We start from the raw sequence: 22012 nt of genomic DNA, 5'->3' as shown, positions 1-22012 counted from the left end.
CGACTAAGAGGGGCCCCAGGGGCTCTGAACTTTGGAGCGTGGGTTGGCGACCACGGGGCCCTTAGCTGAGTCCTGGCATTGCTTCCACTTAGTTGCGCCAGACTCCTCACTTTCACCTATCCTATCCGACCTCTCTTGGTAAACTCTTGTTCTTTTCCGACCCCGATGCTATTAGGTCTGCGAGGGCTAGGGAGTCTTTCGTTTTCACGCCCTTCGTGGCCCTTGTCTTACTTTGGTCGATATCTTCATTTTTCGAAGTGTCGGATCCCTTCCATTTTTTCTCGCTGGTTAGTGTTATATAGAGGATGGTTGCCCAGTTGTACTCCCTCTTAAAACAATAATCACCACCACCACCATCAGGTTATGTTCACAGAAAGAAATTATTGAGACATTTACTGCTTCATTAAATTTAATGAACAATTCCTTCATTTACAAGGAGAAGTTTATCATCTGTAGTTTTAGAGGCCAAATATTTTAGCATTTTGTGCACATCTAAATCTCATTTTTTCTTCAGATAAAACTATGAATTACAATATAATTGTTGACTACATGTAAAAAATATAATTTATAGCTACAGAGTTCAAAACACAAGGTTATAAATACTGGGCTCGATCTCCTGACACTCCCTCAGTCTGCAGGAGAAAACACAAACTACTCTCAATCATAATTCAGAGTTACTGTTTGACATTTTCACTGGCTAGTTCTCACAAAGTCTTTAACACTATGCCATCACTTCATCTTGATTCTTGATACATCTGCTTGTGGCTCGGCGTTTGGATGCTTTCAGCAAGATACGTGCACCATGGATGATCTGGCTCTGAAACATACCAAACGATTTAGTTACACATGATATTATTATTATTATTCATGGTTCATGGTGTGGGTTACTGTAGTCATGCCCTAGTTAGTGAACATGGGGAACAGCTGAATGGACTAGCAAGTAGTCCTGAGAGTCGGGACACCAGTTAATACCGAATGGGAGTGGGCATCTCGGACATATTCTGAGTCATGGCTCTCCTTGTGCTCAGGCGACTACGACTATGCAATCTACCGGTGGTCCCTAACCCATTATCCCCCTGTGGGTGGGGTCGGTAGAATAACACCCACGGTATCCTCTGCTTGTCGTAAGAGGTGACTAAAAGGGGCCCCAGGGGCTCTGAACTTTGGAGCGTGTGTTGGCGACCACGGGGCCCCTAGCTGAGTCCTGGCATTTCTTCCACTTACTTGTGCCAGGCTCCTCACTTTCATCTATCCTATCTGACCTCCCTTGGTCAACTCTTGTTCTTCCGACCCCGACGCTATTAGGCTTGCGAGGGCTAGGGAGTCTTTCATTTTCACGCCCTTCGTGGCCCTTGCTTTCCTTTGGCTGATATTTTCATTTTTCGAAGTGTCAGATGCCTTCCATTTTTCCCTCTGATTAGTGTTATATAGAGGATACTTGCCTAGTTGTACTTCCTCTTAAAACAATAATCACCACCACCACCTTCCATTTTTTCCCTCTGATTAGTGTTATATAGAGGATGGTTGCCTAGTTGTGCTTCCTCTTAAAACAATAATCACCACCACCACCACCCTAACCCATTAGAGGAGAGATCCTCACTTGGACAATGTGTAAGTACGGTAGCATCCCGCTTCACGAATTTACCGAGCTGAGAACATTCGAGGTAATCTCATAGCAGTAAAGGAACAGATCGCGAGAGTGGCAACATTTAAATACCTAGGATGCCACATCAATGATGACTGGGACCTTACTCACGAGATCCGATGCAGAATTGAGCAGGCCAGAACTTCTTTTCGGAGACTTAGAAAACTTCTGACAAGCCGTGACCTTTCCTTTTCACCACGGACACGACTACTCCGGTGCTACGTTTTCAGCATTCTGTTATACGGCGTTGAGGCATGGACACTAACTGAGACCATGTGCAAGAAGCTGCAAACATTTGAAATGTGGACGTACCGAAGGATGCTGAAGATACTTTGGACAGCTAAAATGACCAATATAGACGTTTTGCACCGTATGAACAAAGAACCAGAAATTCTCACTACCATCAAGAGAAGGAAGCTAGAATACTTTGGTCATATGATGCGGAACTGTAAATACCACCTTCTGCAAGTAATACTCCAAGGGAAAATTAATGGAAAACGTGGTCCGGGAAGAAGTAGGACATCATGGCTCGGCAACTTGAGCCAGTGGTTTGGGGTGACAAAGCTTACTCTGTTCAGAACAGCTATGAACAAACAACAAATCATGCTACTGATCGCCAACGTTCTGCGAGGACATGGCACTTGAAGAAGAACATTTTAAGCAAGCCTCGGACCTATGGGAGTAATGGAGTTCCACTCCCATTTGACAGGCGAGGTACTCCTTGGAAACAACTTGGCGAACGAAATGGAACGATGGTTAGACTCAGTTTCTAAATTTTGAAGATAAGAGGTATAGAACTAAATGAGCCCACAGCACTAGTTGCAAATAGAGGATTGTGGCGACGTTTAGTAAATTCACAAAGGCCTGCAGACTGAACGCTGAAAGGCATAACGGTCTATAATGATGTACGTATGTTATTATTATTATTATTATTATTATTATTATTATTATTATTATTATTATTATTATTATTATTATTATTATTATATATGTAATTCACAACTTTACAATTGGGTTTATGAGCTTCTTCGGTACAATGTACATGGAAGAAGTACTATTTGGTACATACGCACATATGCTTCATACATATCGGTATATACTTAACATTGTTGACAAATAGACTTGACAGATATTTATGAGATATTTACTATATATAAACGGTCATAATTATTAGTGGACGATTTTCATTAGTCTTCTGTGTATGGTGGATGGTTCATGCCAATAAACTTTCTTACTATATTATATTATACTATATTATTATTATTATTATTATTATTATTATTATTATTATTATTATTATTATTATTATTATTATTATTATTATTATTATGGATGAGAATGTTTAGCATTGAGCAAAAGTGGTGAACTAGAGAAACTATAAAAAGAAAGAAAGAAAGAAAGAAAGAAAGAAAAAAAGTACTTACTGTACGGAAAATTTTGGGACTGTTTGGATGAAGAGAAAAATGAAGACCTCTACCGCAATTATCGAGAAAATTACAGGCAGAATTCAAAAACGAAGACTACACTTTTATGGTTAATTTAACAAAATGAACAACCATAGGCTAAGAAGATTTTTATTACACTTTCAAATTAAACGCATCACCGGTTGGCTGGAAGAGATATGAATGGATCTATAAAGATTGAAGATCAAAGATGGCATCATAACTAACAGGGTGGACTTCCGGCGACAGATCACTTCTGCGAATTTTTAGCCTTTGCAAATTTTAGTTCAGTCAATTTCGAGGACGAAGTCCTACAGCCTCCTAGCGGTAGAGAGGGGAAATACACATCGACTGCCAAGAAACCAAAAAACATGTGGAAACCGGGAGTTACGGTTTGGCTCATCTTCACCACTTCTACCATCAACAACGCCTTCGAAATATGTTACATGCTACGAGCAGAACGGTAATGTTAGAACAGTTGCCGGTACACAGTCTCGTAAGGCGCACAGCCCAATGTGCTGTAATGTTACCGTTGCCGACGTTATAATAAAGGCCTGGAAATAGAGCCCGTAAAACGCTATGGAAGTGGTCACACTGAAGTTCAATGCCGGGCCGCTAGGATCGCTATCTTGCCCCCTGTCTACCAGACTCGCGCCTTTAAACGTGTTCATTAACTGAGTTGGTTGTGAATGTATTATGTATTTGTCTGATGTTAAGCATTCGCAGTTCCAGTCATGGTTTATTCACGACAAATTAAAGGTAGTGGAATTTCGTTTCACAAGTTTCCAGTGAATGTTCAATGTTCGAAACATTATACAGAGGAAGTATTACGCATGAGATACGAATTCAAGCTGATCGAAGTAGGCCTCTGTTCCCAAGTTTTGATCCGAGTTACGTCATAAGAATCGGGCGATCCCAAAATTTGTCACTTTACGCCATCTTAGAGGCTCTGCAGTTTGCACTGCGTGACGAAAGAAGCCACTTTCTGTTGTGTACCGATTCGTTAAGCTCTCTGCAGTCTATTGAAACCTGTTTCTCGCAACACCCACTGGTGCAGCGGATACATAACCTTCTAGCCAGGTTAAGCGATGCTAGCACCAGAATTACTTTCGCGTGGCTTCCAAGCCACGTTGGGATTGCGGGAAACGAACTTGCGGATGAAGCAGCAAAGGAAGCTGCACTTTTACCTCCAAGACCCGTCAATGTACCTGCTAAGGATATTTGTTCTCAGCTACGTCGAACCATCTTGGCGTTCTGGGAATCGGAGTGGCTAGATATCCGAACTCCCAACAAGCTGAGAGCAATTAAGAAGACAACTACCGTGTGGCGGTCCTCTTTCCGACCTTCACGGAGAGAGGCCATAGTACTGTGCAGGCTGAGGATAGGTCATTTACGATCCACGCACTCTTATCTCCTAAAGAGGGAAGACCCCCCAGTGTGTTCTTGTGGTGCCGAATTCACCGTGGCCCACATCCTCACAGAGTGCGCCGATCTCTCTGGCCTAAGACGGAGTCTCGGCCTGCAGGAAACACTCGAACGCATACTAGCCGATGACGCGACTACTGCTGATCTCGTCATCCGCTTTATGTGCGACAGTGGACTTATCAAGGGTATGTAAATTACAAGTGTACTGTTACTCAGGGAACGTACGTTCCCTTTTGATACGTTAGTAATCCTTTCGGCCTAATTCTATAATTGTTTTTTGTTTTATTTTGTACTGCGTTTCCAAATTCCTTTGTTGAATAAATAATTTTGTTTTATATTTTAAATTTCTTTTCCACTTATTTGTTCAGAGAGAATGATTACCTCGTTGTACTTCCTCTTAAAACAAAAATCACCACCACCACCATCACTAGCAAAAAAAAAAGCAGCTTTTAGTACTGAAGATGAACTCCTCAGTTGGTTAATTAATGATTTCCTGTCAATATTAAGAAACTTAAAATGCATTCAGAGAAAGTAAAAAAGAATCATGAGAGAAATGTATCAGGCATAGATCTTGACTGCCTAGTCCACTGTGGCCTGCGTAAAATACCTCATAAGTATACATTTGCATTATGCATTGCTGAGGAACTTAACGAAATATGACATCGAGCTCTTCTTCAGCTACCTAAGACGCCAAGCGGAATACGATGACATTATGGTTCGTGTGGAAAAAGAAGAAACAGACTGTAAAGGCTGTTTAGAACATATCTGTTCTCCAGCTACTCTAAGTCCAACATTGTGTCTTATTCGTTTTCAAGATCGAGGAGCTCTCAGATACCGAAAATCGTCTGTGTCACTTCTGCAGTGAACGACGGAATTTGTCACTTCCGCTACGCAGTACTTGTCCAGAAGAGAGTTACTAAAAGGTGTATGTTTATTTTTTCGAAAGACATGTTCAACAGTGAAATAAGTGTGGAAAGTGTAAAGGCGACAAACCACCTCTTTTTCTGCTATGAAAATTTCTGAGACCTCTGTTAGACAACATTGCTTTGAGCCACTCAAGTAGAAGAGAGAAAGTTTTGAAACTTGATAAGAAGCCCCTCAGAAGGAAAGTTTTGAAATTTCAATGGCATATCCAAGCCAATGCAGCACCGCTCAATAAATAAAGTACTGTCAATACTTGCAAAAACGTTCAGTTCTTTTTATTTAGGATATAATTTACTTATTGACATATACGGCCATGCGAATACAAGGGGGCAAGACCGCGAACCTAGCGGCTGAATGGTGAACTAGAAAGCAACCCGTTTCCACGAGTGCATTTCAAGGCCTTGTATTATAGCGTTGGCAACGAATGTTACACTGTTACATCGACTTGTTACAACCACGCGCGCTTCAAGACAAAGAGATGGTACAAAAAGATCGATGTAGGTATAGTATCGACCTATAATCGTGGTTACGAACAAAGAAGTTTGACACAGAGAGATATAACTACTGTAGAACAACGCTGCCGGGAGTTGAAATCGTTGCACATACAGTCTGTTTCCATTTGGTTTAGCAAATGCTAAGAATAACACGGTGAAACCTGTTTCAGTTGTCTATGGTTGGTTGCAGCGTTCGTCTTCTATGCCCCTGCATGTCGTAAGAGGCGAGTAAAAGGGACCCCAGGGGCTCCTAACTTGGGAGCGGGGGAGGAGGAGGAGCAGCACCAGCAGCAGCGGCGGCGGCGGCGGCGGGGCTCTGAGCTGAGTTTTTCCTCCCCTGTGGGTGGGGGCGGTAGAATATCACCCACGGTATCCCCTGCCTGCCGCAAGAGGCGACGAAACGGGGCCCCAGAGGCCAGATGCAGGTCTTTCGATTTTACTCGCGTAGGCGACCTGCGTGTCGTGATGAGGATGAAATGATGATGAAGATGACACATACACCCAGTCCCCGTGCCAGCGAAATTAACCAATTATGGTTAAAATTCCCCCCTTCCGCGAATCGAACCCGGGACCCCTGTGACCATTTAGCCATGGAGTCGGACTGGGCTCGGATAACCAGCATTAACTGTCTGAGCCACGCAGCCCGGTTATTTATTCATTCTAATACAGAACGAAGTCAGTGTAAATAATATATTAAATTTCATTAACGTAAATATGATGATAATAGAGGAAAATGTTAAATATTATAACAATGTTAGTACTCTAAGCTACCTGTTTGAGTTTTGTTCTATATCATTTTCCACCTCACTCGACCGATAGCGTAAATTTGCTGTTCTAGCGACGATCGTTTATAACGACACAATTTGTCAGGCCTCTGGGATGCCGACCCCTGTGGGTGGAGGCGGTAGAATAGCACCTAAGGTATCCGCTGCTTGTCGTAAGAGGCGACTAAAAGGGGCCCCAGAGGCTCTGAACTTTGGAGCGTGGGTTGGCGACCACGGGGCCCTCAGCTGAGTCCTGGCATTGCTTCCACTTACTTGTGCCAGGCCCCTCACTTTCATCTATATTATCCGACCTCCCTTGGTCAACTCTTGTTCTTTTCCGACCCCGACGCTATTAGGTTTGCGAGAGCTAGGGATTCTTTCATTTTTTTTTTTTTTGCTAGGGGCTTTACGTCGCACCGACACAGATAGGTCTTATGGCGGCGATGGGATAGGAAAGGCCTAGGAGTTGGAAGGAAGCGGCCGTGGCCTTAATTAAGGTACAGCCCCAGCATTTGCCTGGTGTGAAAATGGGAAACCACGGAAAACCATTTTCAAGGCTGCCGATAGTGGGATTCGAACCTACTATCTCCCGGATGCAAGCTCACAGCCGCGCGCCTCTACGCGCACGGCCAACTCGCCCGGTTTCTTTCATTTTCACGCCCTTCGTGGCCCTTGTCTTTCTTTGGCCGATACCTTCATTTTTCGAAGTGTCGGATCTCTTCCATGTTTTCTCTCTGATTATTAAATAGAGGATGGTTGCCTAGTTGTACTTCCTCTTAAAACAATAATCATCACCACCACCTCCTAAAGTTGCAATTCTTTTCTTAATCATCGTTATCCGGTCAATTAGATTAGCAGTTTGCCTTTTTCTACCACTCTGAGCACTAATGATGAGCCAATGCAGTGTTTCACGTAAGCCCTTAGAACTACATTCGGTGTGGACATTTTTCAAAGAAATCAAAAAACGCCTGACGGCATTGAAGCAAGGAACACAGTACAGAAAGAATTATGTAAATAAGTGAATTTTGGGTGGGATTTGAATAAAAAAGGAAAACTATAAAGAAAAAAGCGATTTTAGGTTGATTTTCCTGGACCGCGTTTAGGCCGGAAATGATTTTCAAAATCTGTCCTTTTTTAGTTTGATAGAGCTATCCAAGAATCATAATTTGAAACCTTTCTGGACCCTTTATCCCTTCAACTTTTAATTTTACGGTTTCCATAGTATGAGGACCCCCTTCTTTGTCTGTTAAAAATTATTTTAACATTAAAAGTCTTGAATTAGTTGTAAGAAGTTCTTACCTGGACACACTAGTACATCATACCAGGGTGCACCCCGCTTCTCTGGAAGAACACGTTCGGGTTGCTGGAGAGCGTGGGTTCGAGCGTCGTGTACACGTTACCATCATCTGGCTTCACATAGATTCCACCTGAAACATCAACATATTATTATTATTATTATTATTATTATTATTATTATTATTATTATTATTATTATTATTATTATTATTATTATTTCGAGATTTCTGTAATTCATGCTGAGTTAGATCGTTACAGATTATGATTTTTGATCTACAGAATGTTATTATACAACCTTGATGCTTTACATGCGTCAAAATGATCTGATCGTTGCACAAGAGAGGGAAGGGTCTGTCGAAAGCGCCAACAGTGGCTATTGGCCAAGTCCTTCACCAAGAAGAATGAAGATATCAGCAAAAGAAAGCAGAGCAAAGCAAAATCATCCCCTTATTTACCATGAAGATCTTTAGAGAAGAGGAAGGTAATCCATTGCCTCAGCATTAGGTGAGATAGAGTAAATAGCTATTTGACAAGCTTATTACCAAAACGTACCAAATCAAAAAAAAATACAGAAGAGTGAGGAAAACACTCAGAGTGAAGAATTTAGACTGAAAATACATTTTAGAACTTTTTAATATGTTCAGATAGAATAAATGCATTACTATAAAAAATATTTCTGTTAACACATTTTTACTTTAAGAAATATTCAAAGAAAACTTTTTCGCACTGAAACCCTACATACTTCCATCTGAAAGTCAAATTTCACTGCAGTCATCGGAAAACTGGTTGTATTTAAATATACAATGAGGCCAGAGAGCGCCTTACTTTCTACTTGTAAGTGTCCCGCATGCACTAGTGATGAATGGGATGCCTACTAACTGATTTTCATAGGGGTATTAATGCCTGGAGGTTATGAAGAGATAACTGGACGGCCACTCGCTGCTCAGCACTACCCCTCAAATGTACCCCCTTACGTTAGTAAATCCCCCTGTGGGTGGGGGCGATAGAATAACACACACGGTATCCCCTGCCTGTCGTAAGAGGCGACTAAAAGCGGCCCCAGGGGCTCTGAACTATGGAGCGTGGGTTGGCGACCACGGGGCCCTCAGCTGATTCCGTGCATTGCTTCCACTTACTTGTGCCAGGCTCCTCACTTTCCTCTATCCTATCCGATCTTTCTTGGTCAACTCTTGTTCTTTTCCGACCCCGACGCTATTAGGTTTGCGAGGGCTAGGGAGTCTTTCATTTTCACGTCCTTCGTGGCCCTTGTCTTTCTTTGACCGATATCTTCATTTTTCGAAGTGTCGGATCCCTTCCATTTTTCCCCCTGATTAGTGTTATGTAGAGGATGGTTGCCTAGTTGTACTTCCTCTTAAAACAATAATCACCACCACCACCACCACCACCCCAGGGGTTCTCAACTTGGGAGCGTGCTGTGGCGACCGCGGAGCCCTCAGCTGAGTCCTGGCATTGCTCCCATTTACTTGTGCCGGGTTCCTCATTTACATATATTATATCCGAGCACCCTTGGTCAACTCTTGTTCTTTTCCGACCCGAACGGTATTACGTATGGAGGTCTAGAGAGTCTCATTTTTACGCCCTTCGTGGCCCTTGTCTTTGGCCGATACCTTCATTTTTCGAAGTGTCGGATCCCTTCAATTTTTCACTCTGATTAGTGTTATATAGAGGATGATTGCCTAGTTGTACTTCCTTTTTAAACAATAATCACCACCACCACTATCCTATCCGACCTCCCTTGGTCAACTCTTGTTCCATTCCGACCCCGACGGTATTACGTATGGAAGCTAAGGGAGTCTTTCATTTCCCCTCTTTCGTGGCCCTTGTCTTCCTTTGGCCGATACTTTCATTTTTCGAAATGTCGGGCTCCTTCCATTTTTCTCTCTGACTAGTGTTATATAGAGGATGGTTGCCTAGTTGTACTTCCTCTTAAAACAATAATCACCACCACCACGACTTCCTCTTAAAACAATAATCACCACCACCACTTCCTCTTAAAACAATAATCAACTCCACCACCACCACTTCCTCTTAAAACAATAATCACCACCACTTCCTCTTAAAACAATAATCACCACCCCCACCACTTCGTCTTAAAACAACCACCACCACTCAAGCAGCGCGGAACTCGCGCCATGACGCTCGGACACTCGCTGTAAGACTTGACGCTCGAAATTAGTTACTTTTGACATTTTGGAATTATAACAAGCCGCTCTATCCTATCAAATGCGTTTTCGATAATTTTGAAGCCATTTATTGTCGATATATCGCAACATTTTACGAAAGAAAGGCTTTTTTCTTGCTTCTTCGTACCACAATTTTCTCAAATGGTCTTTATTTGATTTGTGTTTGTCATATACTCGTAGAACTCACTGAGACCTATAAAACGACACCTCACACACCGGAGTCCAAAGCTACATCAATTGTCAGCCGCACAGGACGTTGATTTTAGTACCTCAAGATGGCGGCGCTATTGCATCGCCGTTTAACGTATTCTTGCCATTCCTCTTTACAATGAGATATTGAACACTGTCGTAGCACGTGTTGTCCAGAAACTATTTCGATTTGTAAACGTTCATTGTTTTGCAAGACTCACCAGTCACAGTACTGTTGCGAAATTATGAACGCATTCTACTGCGTCATCCAATTAACGCAGTACCGCAGCTGAGGCGAGCCTGAGGCCGACAAGCTATCGCTTCCCACCGGCCGGGCAATACGAGTGCACGCCCGAATGACTGCCTGCCTGATAAATTCTAATGCACTTGAACACTATTCACCCATATCACTAAAGGAGATGCTGGAATTGCCTGCCTTCTGTGTTGACACATTTCTAAGAGCTGTAAGAAATTCCCGTTTGTTGAGAAAGACGTCTAAAGGATTTCTAACGAGAATGTTTCAGGTGTTGTCCATTATCTTCAAGATGTTCTTCTCTTAGCACTGTTCGTCGCATTCTTCGCTTCGCATCATTAACATTTCCAGTTTTACGAAATTTATTAACTACCTAACACATAAACTGTCCCACGGCTTGGGAACTCGAATACCTGGGAATTTCTCTTGAAATAATCTCCCAACAGCACAAGCGGATTCTGTGCCAACATACGAATCGTAAACAAACACACTACGTGGAATATAATAATTAGCGCTATTGATTTATTTATTATCCATGAAAAGCCCTACTTTGTCTAGCACATTAGGGTTGTAGGTTATAACTAGTTACCTTAAATAGTACAAACGTACAATACAAAATTTTTGAAGTGAGTGATTACACACACAAATGAACTAAACTGGGAGAAAAGGAAGAAATATTCTTAATTTTTTCTAAAATAAACTGCATAGACTTAAAAAATGCATTCAAACAACAGATCTTGTGAAAAATCCTAAAAATAGGTTTGACTAACATTACTGTACAACATTTTAAGTGTTGTTCCAAAATATATCTAGCTTTGCTGAAGAATGGACAATCAAAAATAAGGTGAGTTGCAGTTTCTTCATCTCCACAAACACAACTGTTATTATTATTTTCCGTGATCCGAAAGAAACTGAGTGTTTCACTTTACACACAGCTGTTGTTCTCACTGAAACACGGAAACCCCCTGTGGGTGGGGGCAGTAGAATAACACCCACGGTATCCCCTGCCTGTCGTAAGAGGCGACTAAAAGGGGCCCCAGGGGCTCTGAACTGTGGATCGTGGGTTGGCGACCACGGGGCCCTTAGCTGAGTCCTGACAATGCTTCCACTTACTTGTGCCAGGCTTCTCACTTTCATCCCCCTGTGGGTGGGGCTGTAGAATAACACCCACGGTATCCCCTGCCTGTCGTAAGAGGCGACTAAAAGGGGCTTCAGGGGCTCTGAACTTTCGAGCGTGGGTTGGCGACCACGGGGCCCTTAGCTGAGTCCTGACAATGCTTCCACTTACTTGTGCCAGGCTTCTCAATTTCATCCCCCTGTGGTGGGGGCAGTAGAATAACACCCACGGTATCCCCTGTCTGTCGTAAGAGGCGACTAAAAGGGGCCCCAGGGGCTCTGAATTTTGAAGCGTCGGTTGGCGACCAGGGGCCCTTAGCTGAGTCCTGACAATGCTTCCACTTACTTGTGCCAGGCTTCTCACTTTCATCCCCCTGTGGGTGGGGCTGTAGAATAACCCCCACGGTATCCCCTGCCTGTCGTAAGAGGCAACTAAAAGGGGCCCCAGGGGCTCTGAACTTAGGAGCGTGGGTTGGCGACCACGGTGCCCTTAGCTGAGTCCTGGCATTATTTCCACTTACTTGTATCAGGCTCCTCACTTTTATCTATCCTATCCGACCTCCCTTGGTCAGCACTTGTTCTTTTCCGACCCCGACGCTATTAGGTTTGCGAGGGCTAGGGAGTCTTTCATTTTCACGCCCTTCGTGGCCCTTGCCTTTCTTTGGCCGATACCTTCATTTTTCGAAGTGTTGGGCCCCTTCCATATTTTCCCTCTGATTAGTGTTAAATAGAGGATGGTTGCCTAGTTGTACTTCCTCTTAAAACAATAATCACCACCACCACCTCCTTCGTAAAGACCAACGTGATGATCATCGACAGGTCAAACCGGTTCTAAAATATGAACAGCGGAACAACTTGTATTTGTGCGATATCAGGTATAACTTGAAAACAAAGTTCTCTCACCCATGGGTAACTAACACAAATATCGAGCTCGAATTATTATGTTATTATTGTTATTTTACGTTCGTGATTATTATTATTATTATTATTATTATTATTATTATTATTATTATTATTATTATTACTTGTACTATATATGGCTGTGAAATGTTTACATCCCTTTATATTAGTATTATCATTTCCATAATCGAATGATCGTATTGTGTGTGAGGTTATGTCATGAAACATGTGTTTTACATAGACATAGTTCAGTTAATGTAAATACCTGTAAATTAATATTGTAATTTATTCTTACCTGTATATATAAATTGTAATCCATAATTGCGAAACACACTGTAACTTCCAGAATGGTATAGACACTAGAACGATTGAGAATATTCCGGCCCCAGGGGCTCTGAACTTTGGAGTGTGGGTTGGCGACCACGGGGCCCTTATCTGAGTCCTAGCAGTGCTTCCACTTACTTCTGCCAGGCTCCTCTCTTTCATCTATCCTATCCGACCTCTCTTGGTCAACTCTTGTTCTTTTCCGACCCCGACGCTATTAGGTTTGCGAGGGCTAGGGAGTCTTTCATTTTCACGCCCTTCGTGGCCCTTGTCCTCATTTGGCCGATATCTTCATTCTTCGACGTGTGGGATCCCTTCCATTTTCCCCTCTGATTAGTGTTATATAAGGGATGGCTGCCTAGTTGTACTTGCTCTTAAAACAATAATCACCACCACCTTAGCGAGTTATGGTGTAGCAAGATTTTACTTGTGATCTCGTGGCATGTGGTAAACGCAGTCACCATATTGAAGAGATTGGCAGTTGTTGTTTTAAATGGCGGTTTGTGGGGTGACAGTGTTGTTGTGATACTGTGATTAAGGTTATGTGTGTGTTTTGTAAATACATGTGAATAAAATAATTGTACCAACTGACAGCACCTCGTGTGCGTCTTTGTGGATACGTTATAGTTAGTGGACCAATTTGTTTATCTAGGCTCACTTATAATAAGCACAAGGTGGCTGTGCACTGCCGAAATGAAGAGTAGCTATTGCCAAAACTTCTATGGCGCAGCTTACAAGAATATGGAAGAGCTATGATATTACAATTGCCATCAAAATGCGCCTAATCAACACACTAGTGTTCTACATCTTCCTATACGCACCTGAATGCTGGACGCTGAAAAAATCTATCTTCAGTATATTATTGCCTTCGAAATGTTCTGGCTGGAGGCAGATGTTGAGAATTCCATAGACTGCGAAGAAAACTGGATGAACTGCAGATAAAAATGTGCCTGAATTCCATAGTGAAGCACTGCGAGATATTTCGGGAACACTATTAGGAAGGATGGAGTTGAAAAAAACTTATCCTGCAAGAGATAGCTGAAGGCTTGACATACCGTGAAAGACCTCCAACAAGACATATCGACCAAATTAAGCACATTGCAAATGCTCCGTTATAACAGTGCATTAGATCGGCGGAAAATACAACGAAATGGAACAACATTACAAGTAAAATTAAGGACCAAATTTCACGATAATCGACAAAGAAGCTATCTTGTCGTGCAGCCAACTTTCTCTGTCAGCATCTTCATCACCTCTTAGGCGCTGCATATCATCTGCATCACGAGGCTCTTGATGTATGTACCTCTGTGGGTGGGGGCGGTAGAATAACACCCACGGTATCCCCTGCCTGTCGTAAGAGGCGACTAAATGGGGCCATAGGGGCTCTGAACTTTGGAGCATGGGTTGGCGACCACGGGGCCCTTAGCTGATTCCCGGCATTGCTTCCACTTACTGCCCCAGGGGCTCTAAACTTTGGAGCGTGGGTTGGCGACCACGGGGCCCTCAGCTGAGTCCTGGCATTGCTTCCACTTACTTGTACCAGGCTCCTCACTTTCATCTATCCTATCCGACCTCCCTTGGTCATCCCCCTGTGGGTGGGGGCGGTAGAATAACACCCACGGTATCCCCTGCCTGTCGTAAGAGGCGACTAAAAGGGGCCCCAGTGACTCTGAAATTTGGAGCGTGGGTTGGCGACCACGGGGCCCTCAGCTGAGTCCTGGCATTGCTTCCACTTACTTGTGCCAGGCTCCTCACTTTCATCTATCCTATCCGACCTCCCTTGGTTAACTCTTGTTCTTTTCCGACCCCGACGCTATTAGGTTTGCGAGGGCTAGGGAGTCTTTCATTTTCACGCCCTTCGTGGCCCTTGTCTTTCTTTGACCGACATCTTCAGTTTTCGAAGTGTCGGATCCCTTCCGTCTTTCTCTCTGATTAGTGTTACATAGAGGATGGTTGCCTAGTTGTACTTCCTCTTAAAACAATAATCACCACCACCACCACCTCCCTTGGTCAACTCTTGTTCTTTTCCGACCCCGACGCTATTAGGTTTGCGAGGGCTAGGGAGTCTTTCATTTACACGCCCTTCGTGGCCCTTGTCTTCCTTTGGCCGATATTTTCATTTTTCGAAGTGTCGGATCCCTTCCATTTTTTCCCTCTGATTAGTGTTATATAGAGGATGGGTGCCTAGTTGTACTTCCTCTTAAAACAATAATCACCACCACCTTCCACTTACTTGTGCCAGGCTCCTCACTTTCATCTATCCTATCCGACCTCCCTTGGTCAACTCTTGTTCTTTTCCGACCCCGACGCTATTAGGTTTGCGAGGGCTAGGGAATCTTTCATTTTCATCCCCCTGTGGGTGGGGCTGTAGAATAACCCCCACGGTATCCCCTGCCTGTCGTAAGAGGCAACTAAAAGGGGCCCCAGGGGCTCTGAACTTAGGAGCGTGGGTTGGCGACCACGGTGCCCTTAGCTGAGTCCTGGCATTATTTCCACTTACTTGTATCAGGCTCCTCACTTTTATCTATCCTATCCGACCTCCCTTGGTCAGCACTTGTTCTTTTCCGACCCCGACGCTATTAGGTTTGCGAGGGCTAGGGAGTCTTTCATTTTCACGCCCTTCGTGGCCCTTGCCTTTCTTTGGCCGATACCTTCATTTTTCGAAGTGTTGGGCCCCTTCCATATTTTCCCTCTGATTAGTGTTAAATAGAGGATGGTTGCCTAGTTGTACTTCCTCTTAAAACAATAATCACCACCACCACCTCCTTCGTAAAGACCAACGTGATGATCATCGACAGGTCAAACCGGTTCTAAAATATGAACAGCGGAACAACTTGTATTTGTGCGATATCAGGTATAACTTGAAAACAAAGTTCTCTCACCCATGGGTAACTAACACAAATATCGAGCTCGAATTATTATGTTATTATTGTTATTTTACGTTCGTGATTATTATTATTATTATTATTATTATTATTATTATTATTATTATTATTATTATTACTTGTACTATATATGGCTGTGAAATGTTTACATCCCTTTATATTAGTATTATCATTTCCATAATCGAATGATCGTATTGTGTGTGAGGTTATGTCATGAAACATGTGTTTTACATAGACATAGTTCAGTTAATGTAAATACCTGTAAATTAATATTGTAATTTATTCTTACCTGTATATATAAATTGTAATCCATAATTGCGAAACACACTGTAACTTCCAGAATGGTATAGACACTAGAACGATTGAGAATATTCCGGCCCCAGGGGCTCTGAACTTTGGAGTGTGGGTTGGCGACCACGGGGCCCTTATCTGAGTCCTAGCAGTGCTTCCACTTACTTCTGCCAGGCTCCTCTCTTTCATCTATCCTATCCGACCTCTCTTGGTCAACTCTTGTTCTTTTCCGACCCCGACGCTATTAGGTTTGCGAGGGCTAGGGAGTCTTTCATTTTCACGCCCTTCGTGGCCCTTGTCCTCATTTGGCCGATATCTTCATTCTTCGACGTGTGGGATCCCTTCCATTTTCCCCTCTGATTAGTGTTATATAAGGGATGGCTGCCTAGTTGTACTTGCTCTTAAAACAATAATCACCACCACCTTAGCGAGTTATGGTGTAGCAAGATTTTACTTGTGATCTCGTGGCATGTGGTAAACGCAGTCACCATATTGAAGAGATTGGCAGTTGTTGTTTTAAATGGCGGTTTGTGGGGTGACAGTGTTGTTGTGATACTGTGATTAAGGTTATGTGTGTGTTTTGTAAATACATGTGAATAAAATAATTGTACCAACTGACAGCACCTCGTGTGCGTCTTTGTGGATACGTTATAGTTAGTGGACCAATTTGTTTATCTAGGCTCACTTATAATAAGCACAAGGTGGCTGTGCACTGCCGAAATGAAGAGTAGCTATTGCCAAAACTTCTATGGCGCAGCTTACAAGAATATGGAAGAGCTATGATATTACAATTGCCATCAAAATGCGCCTAATCAACACACTAGTGTTCTACATCTTCCTATACGCACCTGAATGCTGGACGCTGAAAAAATCTATCTTCAGTATATTATTGCCTTCGAAATGTTCTGGCTGGAGGCAGATGTTGAGAATTCCATAGACTGCGAAGAAAACTGGATGAACTGCAGATAAAAATGTGCCTGAATTCCATAGTGAAGCACTGCGAGATATTTCGGGAACACTATTAGGAAGGATGGAGTTGAAAAAAACTTATCCTGCAAGAGATAGCTGAAGGCTTGACATACCGTGAAAGACCTCCAACAAGACATATCGACCAAATTAAGCACATTGCAAATGCTCCGTTATAACAGTGCATTAGATCGGCGGAAAATACAACGAAATGGAACAACATTACAAGTAAAATTAAGGACCAAATTTCACGATAATCGACAAAGAAGCTATCTTGTCGTGCAGCCAACTTTCTCTGTCAGCATCTTCATCACCTCTTAGGCGCTGCATATCATCTGCATCACGAGGCTCTTGATGTATGTACCTCTGTGGGTGGGGGCGGTAGAATAACACCCACGGTATCCCCTGCCTGTCGTAAGAGGCGACTAAATGGGGCCATAGGGGCTCTGAACTTTGGAGCATGGGTTGGCGACCACGGGGCCCTTAGCTGATTCCCGGCATTGCTTCCACTTACTGCCCCAGGGGCTCTAAACTTTGGAGCGTGGGTTGGCGACCACGGGGCCCTCAGCTGAGTCCTGGCATTGCTTCCACTTACTTGTACCAGGCTCCTCACTTTCATCTATCCTATCCGACCTCCCTTGGTCATCCCCCTGTGGGTGGGGGCGGTAGAATAACACCCACGGTATCCCCTGCCTGTCGTAAGAGGCGACTAAAAGGGGCCCCAGTGACTCTGAAATTTGGAGCGTGGGTTGGCGACCACGGGGCCCTCAGCTGAGTCCTGGCATTGCTTCCACTTACTTGTGCCAGGCTCCTCACTTTCATCTATCCTATCCGACCTCCCTTGGTTAACTCTTGTTCTTTTCCGACCCCGACGCTATTAGGTTTGCGAGGGCTAGGGAGTCTTTCATTTTCACGCCCTTCGTGGCCCTTGTCTTTCTTTGACCGACATCTTCAGTTTTCGAAGTGTCGGATCCCTTCCGTCTTTCTCTCTGATTAGTGTTACATAGAGGATGGTTGCCTAGTTGTACTTCCTCTTAAAACAATAATCACCACCACCACCACCTCCCTTGGTCAACTCTTGTTCTTTTCCGACCCCGACGCTATTAGGTTTGCGAGGGCTAGGGAGTCTTTCATTTACACGCCCTTCGTGGCCCTTGTCTTCCTTTGGCCGATATTTTCATTTTTCGAAGTGTCGGATCCCTTCCATTTTTTCCCTCTGATTAGTGTTATATAGAGGATGGGTGCCTAGTTGTACTTCCTCTTAAAACAATAATCACCACCACCTTCCACTTACTTGTGCCAGGCTCCTCACTTTCATCTATCCTATCCGACCTCCCTTGGTCAACTCTTGTTCTTTTCCGACCCCGACGCTATTAGGTTTGCGAGGGCTAGGGAATCTTTCATTTTCATCCCCCTGTGGGTGGGGGTGGTAGAATAACACCCACGGTATCCCCTGCCTGTCGTAAGAGGCGACTAAAAGGGGCCCAAGGGCTCTGAACTTTGGAGCGTGGGTTGGCGACCACGGGGCCCTAAGCTGAGTCCTGGCATTGCTTCCACTTACTTGTGCCAGGCTCCTCACTTTCATCTATGCCATCCGACCTCACTTGGTCAACTCTTGTTCTTTTCCGACCCCGACGCTATTAGGTTTGCGAGGGCCGATATCTTCATTTTTCGAAGTGTCGGATCCCTTCCATTTTTCCCTCTGATTAGTGTTATATAGAGGATGGTTGCCTAGTTGTACTTCCTCTTAAAACAATAATCACCACCACCACCACTCTTTCATTTTCACGCCCTTCGTGGCCCTTGTCTTACTTTGACCGACATCTTCATTTTTCGAAGTGTCGGATCCCTTCCATTTTTCCCTCTGATTAGTGTTATATAGAGGATGGTTGCCCAGTTGTACTTCCTCTTAAAACAATAATCACCACCACCACCACCACCACCTTCATTTTTCGAAGTGTCGGATCCCTTCCACTTTTCTCTCTGATTAGTGTTATATAGAGGATGGTTGCCTAGTTGTACTTCCTCTTAAAACGTTAATCACCACCAGCACCTCTTGATGTATGAAATTCTTGGTCGCCCGCTTTCCAAAAACTTCCACTTCCAAGATGTTGCAAATGAAACAGCTGAGTCGCATTATGTGGCCAAACAATTTCACCTTCCTTTTCTCTATTTCTCTGATGAGACTTTTAATTTACTTCCATCAGTACTTCGGTGTTACTTTTTCTTTCACTCCAGCTTGTTCGATTTAACCGTCTCCAAAACCACATCGCAGCTGATTCTAACTTGTCCTTTTCTTGTTTTCTTGTTTCTCTCCCACAGATCAATGCACTCCACAAATTAGATTTAACAAGCTATTTCCTGGTCTCAAAACCTTTCCCCCAGTGGGTGGGGGCGGTAGAATAACACCCACGGTATCCCCTGCCTGTCGTAAGAGGCGACTAAAAGGGGTCCCAAGGGCTCTGAACTTTGGAACGTGGGTTGGCGACCACGAGGACCTTAGCTGAGTCCTGGCATTACTTCCACTTACTTGTGCCAGGCTCCTCACTTTCATCTATCCTATCGGACCTCCCTTGGTCAACTCTTGTTCTTTACCGACCCCGACGCTATTAGGTTTGCGAGGGCTAGAGAGTCTTTCACGTTCCCGCCCTTCGCGGCCCTTGTCTTCCTTTGGCTGATATCTTCATTTTTCGAAGTGTCGGATCCCTTCCATTTTTTCCCTCTGATTAGTGTTATATAGAGGATGGTTGCCTAGTTGCACTTGCTCTTAAAACAATAATCACCACCACTTTCGTATGTAAAAGTTTTGGTTTCATCTTAATGGTCGTGTGAACAGTCATAACTCTCGCTATCGGTGTGCAGAAAAGTCTACTGATGTTTATGAAGTCCCTCATTTTAATATGAAGAATTGTGTTTGGTGTGCTGTTAGTGCAAGACGAATAATTGGGCCTATTTTTTTCGAGGCGACAGTAAATGCAGAGAAGTACCAAGATGACATCTTGACGCCATTCTTCCAACAGTTAACGGAAGAAAAATTGCGTGGGTGTTTTCAGAAAGATTCAGCCCCCGCTCATACTTGAATTGAAAACAAGAAATAAAGTGGTTCAACCTATTCAATGCAAGGAAAATAATAAATGTAATGTTAAATTCTTATTTGATTAAAAGTGGTTAAAAGCGATACCGGTTTTGACCACTATTCTGGGTCATCATCAGCCGATTAAATAAAAATATAAAACAATGCATAGAAAAACAATAAGTAAAGGATAAGTATTTTACTAAAAGCAGTTCAGAAGTACTATAACACTACAGAGATTAGCACTGCGTGCTGTAAGATCCTAACATCCAGACGAATTCGAAGATCAGTCATTTAAATGAACCAAGGTGCAAATTCTTGAAGAGCAGCATACGTAATGTCCGGCACTGTGCTTCAAAATGTTTATGAGAATTGGTGAAATGTTGAGTGAACAAGCCTGCAAATACTGATAGGCGTAAAGTTATAATACAATTTAATAAATTTGAAGTTCTACAATTATATAGAAGTGGAAGATAAATCACTTAAATGAAGTAAGGTGCAAGTTCTTAAAGAGCAGCATAACATGTCCGGCACTGTGCTTCTAAATGCTAATGAAAACTTGGTGAATAGTTCAATGATCAAGCCTGCAAATGCTTCTAGGCGCGAAAATATATAATACAATTTGATATAATTGAAGTGAAATTCTTCAGTCTTCAAATCCAACATGCCACCCCACCTAAAGAAGATAGTCTTTGACCAGAGTTTTCTCCCCGTACTGACTTACGGTTGTGAAACCTGGACATTGAGCGAGTTTGTTAAGCAAAAACTCAGAACAACCCAAAGAGCTATGGAACGGTTCATGCTAGGCTTGACGAAGAAAGACAGGAAGAGAGCAGATTACATCAGGTCAGTCACAAAGGTCAGTGACATTTTAGAAAGAGTATTTACCCTAAAATGGCAGTGGGCAGGCCATGTTGCTCGGAGAACTGATGGTAGGTGGACAAAGCTTGTGCTTGAGTGGTGTCCGAAAGATCATCTCAGACCAAGAGGAAGACCACCGGACAGATGGGATAAAGACATCCGGAAGATTACTGGGATCAATTGGCAGAACATCGCTCAAGACCGTCCCAGATGGAGAGACCTCATGAAAACCTACCTTGCTTCGGACTTAAAGAGGCCACATCGTAAAAACGATTGAATATGGCTGATAGTGATAGTGATAGTGATAATTGAAGTATATATTAATGTGTATAGGATCTTGTATGATGGATTCTTTAGAGATGCTGCCAGTTGACATAAAAAACAACTGTGAGGGAGAAAATGTTAAAAAGCGCAATATTGTAAACAAATGAAAAACGTATATGCATAGCGTGTTATTTCTTGAATATAAGAGTTCGTGTCGTATTTGAGATAGCGTAAGGTATGAATTTAAATTTTAATGCTGTAATGATCTGAATTGTAGGTGGTATTATAATATACAGTTCAATTCGGAATGTTTTTTTTTTCGAGAGGAAATGTGAAAAGAAAAGATAGGATAAGGTAATAAAGTAAAAGGATTAATACAAGATTAATAGAACTGGAAGTTGAAAGAAGATAGGGAAGGATAGGACAGGGAAATAAAGGAGAAATAGTTTAGGGTGGATGGGTTATTGGAGGTGGAAAACGTGGGTAGGAACTGTGTAGGGTTTAGAAATTTAGCATTTTTGAGAAGAAGAATTAGGATTAGGAAGTTGAATAGAATATTCATTTTTAGAAATGTCGTTTAAATTGAAATCAGGGTTTGATTATTGGTCAAGGTGAATAAAACAATTTCCAGTAGTGTTTAAATTGGAGTCTTTGTTAATAATTTGAAGTATTTTTATGTCTTTTTAAATATTGGCG

The 22012-nt window shown here is 42.9% G+C and overlaps 1 protein-coding gene across 3 annotated transcripts in view; it reads right to left on the bottom strand.

The window, feature by feature from the left end:
• Window positions 1-400: 400 nt before the first annotated feature.
• Window positions 401-22012, bottom strand: part of LOC136882018 (metabotropic glutamate receptor 3) — a 645441-nt gene continuing 623829 nt past the window's right edge. For all 3 annotated transcript variants that reach the window (XM_067154516.2, XM_067154517.2, XM_068229312.1), the window contains 2 exons: window positions 7994-8121; window positions 401-817 (listed from right to left, as the gene is read on the bottom strand). In XM_067154516.2, coding sequence (XP_067010617.1) covers window positions 8003-8121 — 119 coding nt within the window. In that variant the 3' untranslated portion in view covers window positions 401-817; window positions 7994-8002. The remainder of the gene's footprint in view (window positions 818-7993; window positions 8122-22012) is intronic.

This window comes from Anabrus simplex, chromosome 10 (genome assembly GCF_040414725.1).
Source record: "Anabrus simplex isolate iqAnaSimp1 chromosome 10, ASM4041472v1, whole genome shotgun sequence".
Classification (NCBI taxonomy): Eukaryota; Metazoa; Arthropoda; class Insecta; order Orthoptera; family Tettigoniidae; genus Anabrus; species Anabrus simplex.
Note: the sequence above shows the minus strand (reverse complement) of the source record. Positions and strands in the feature narration are given on the sequence as shown.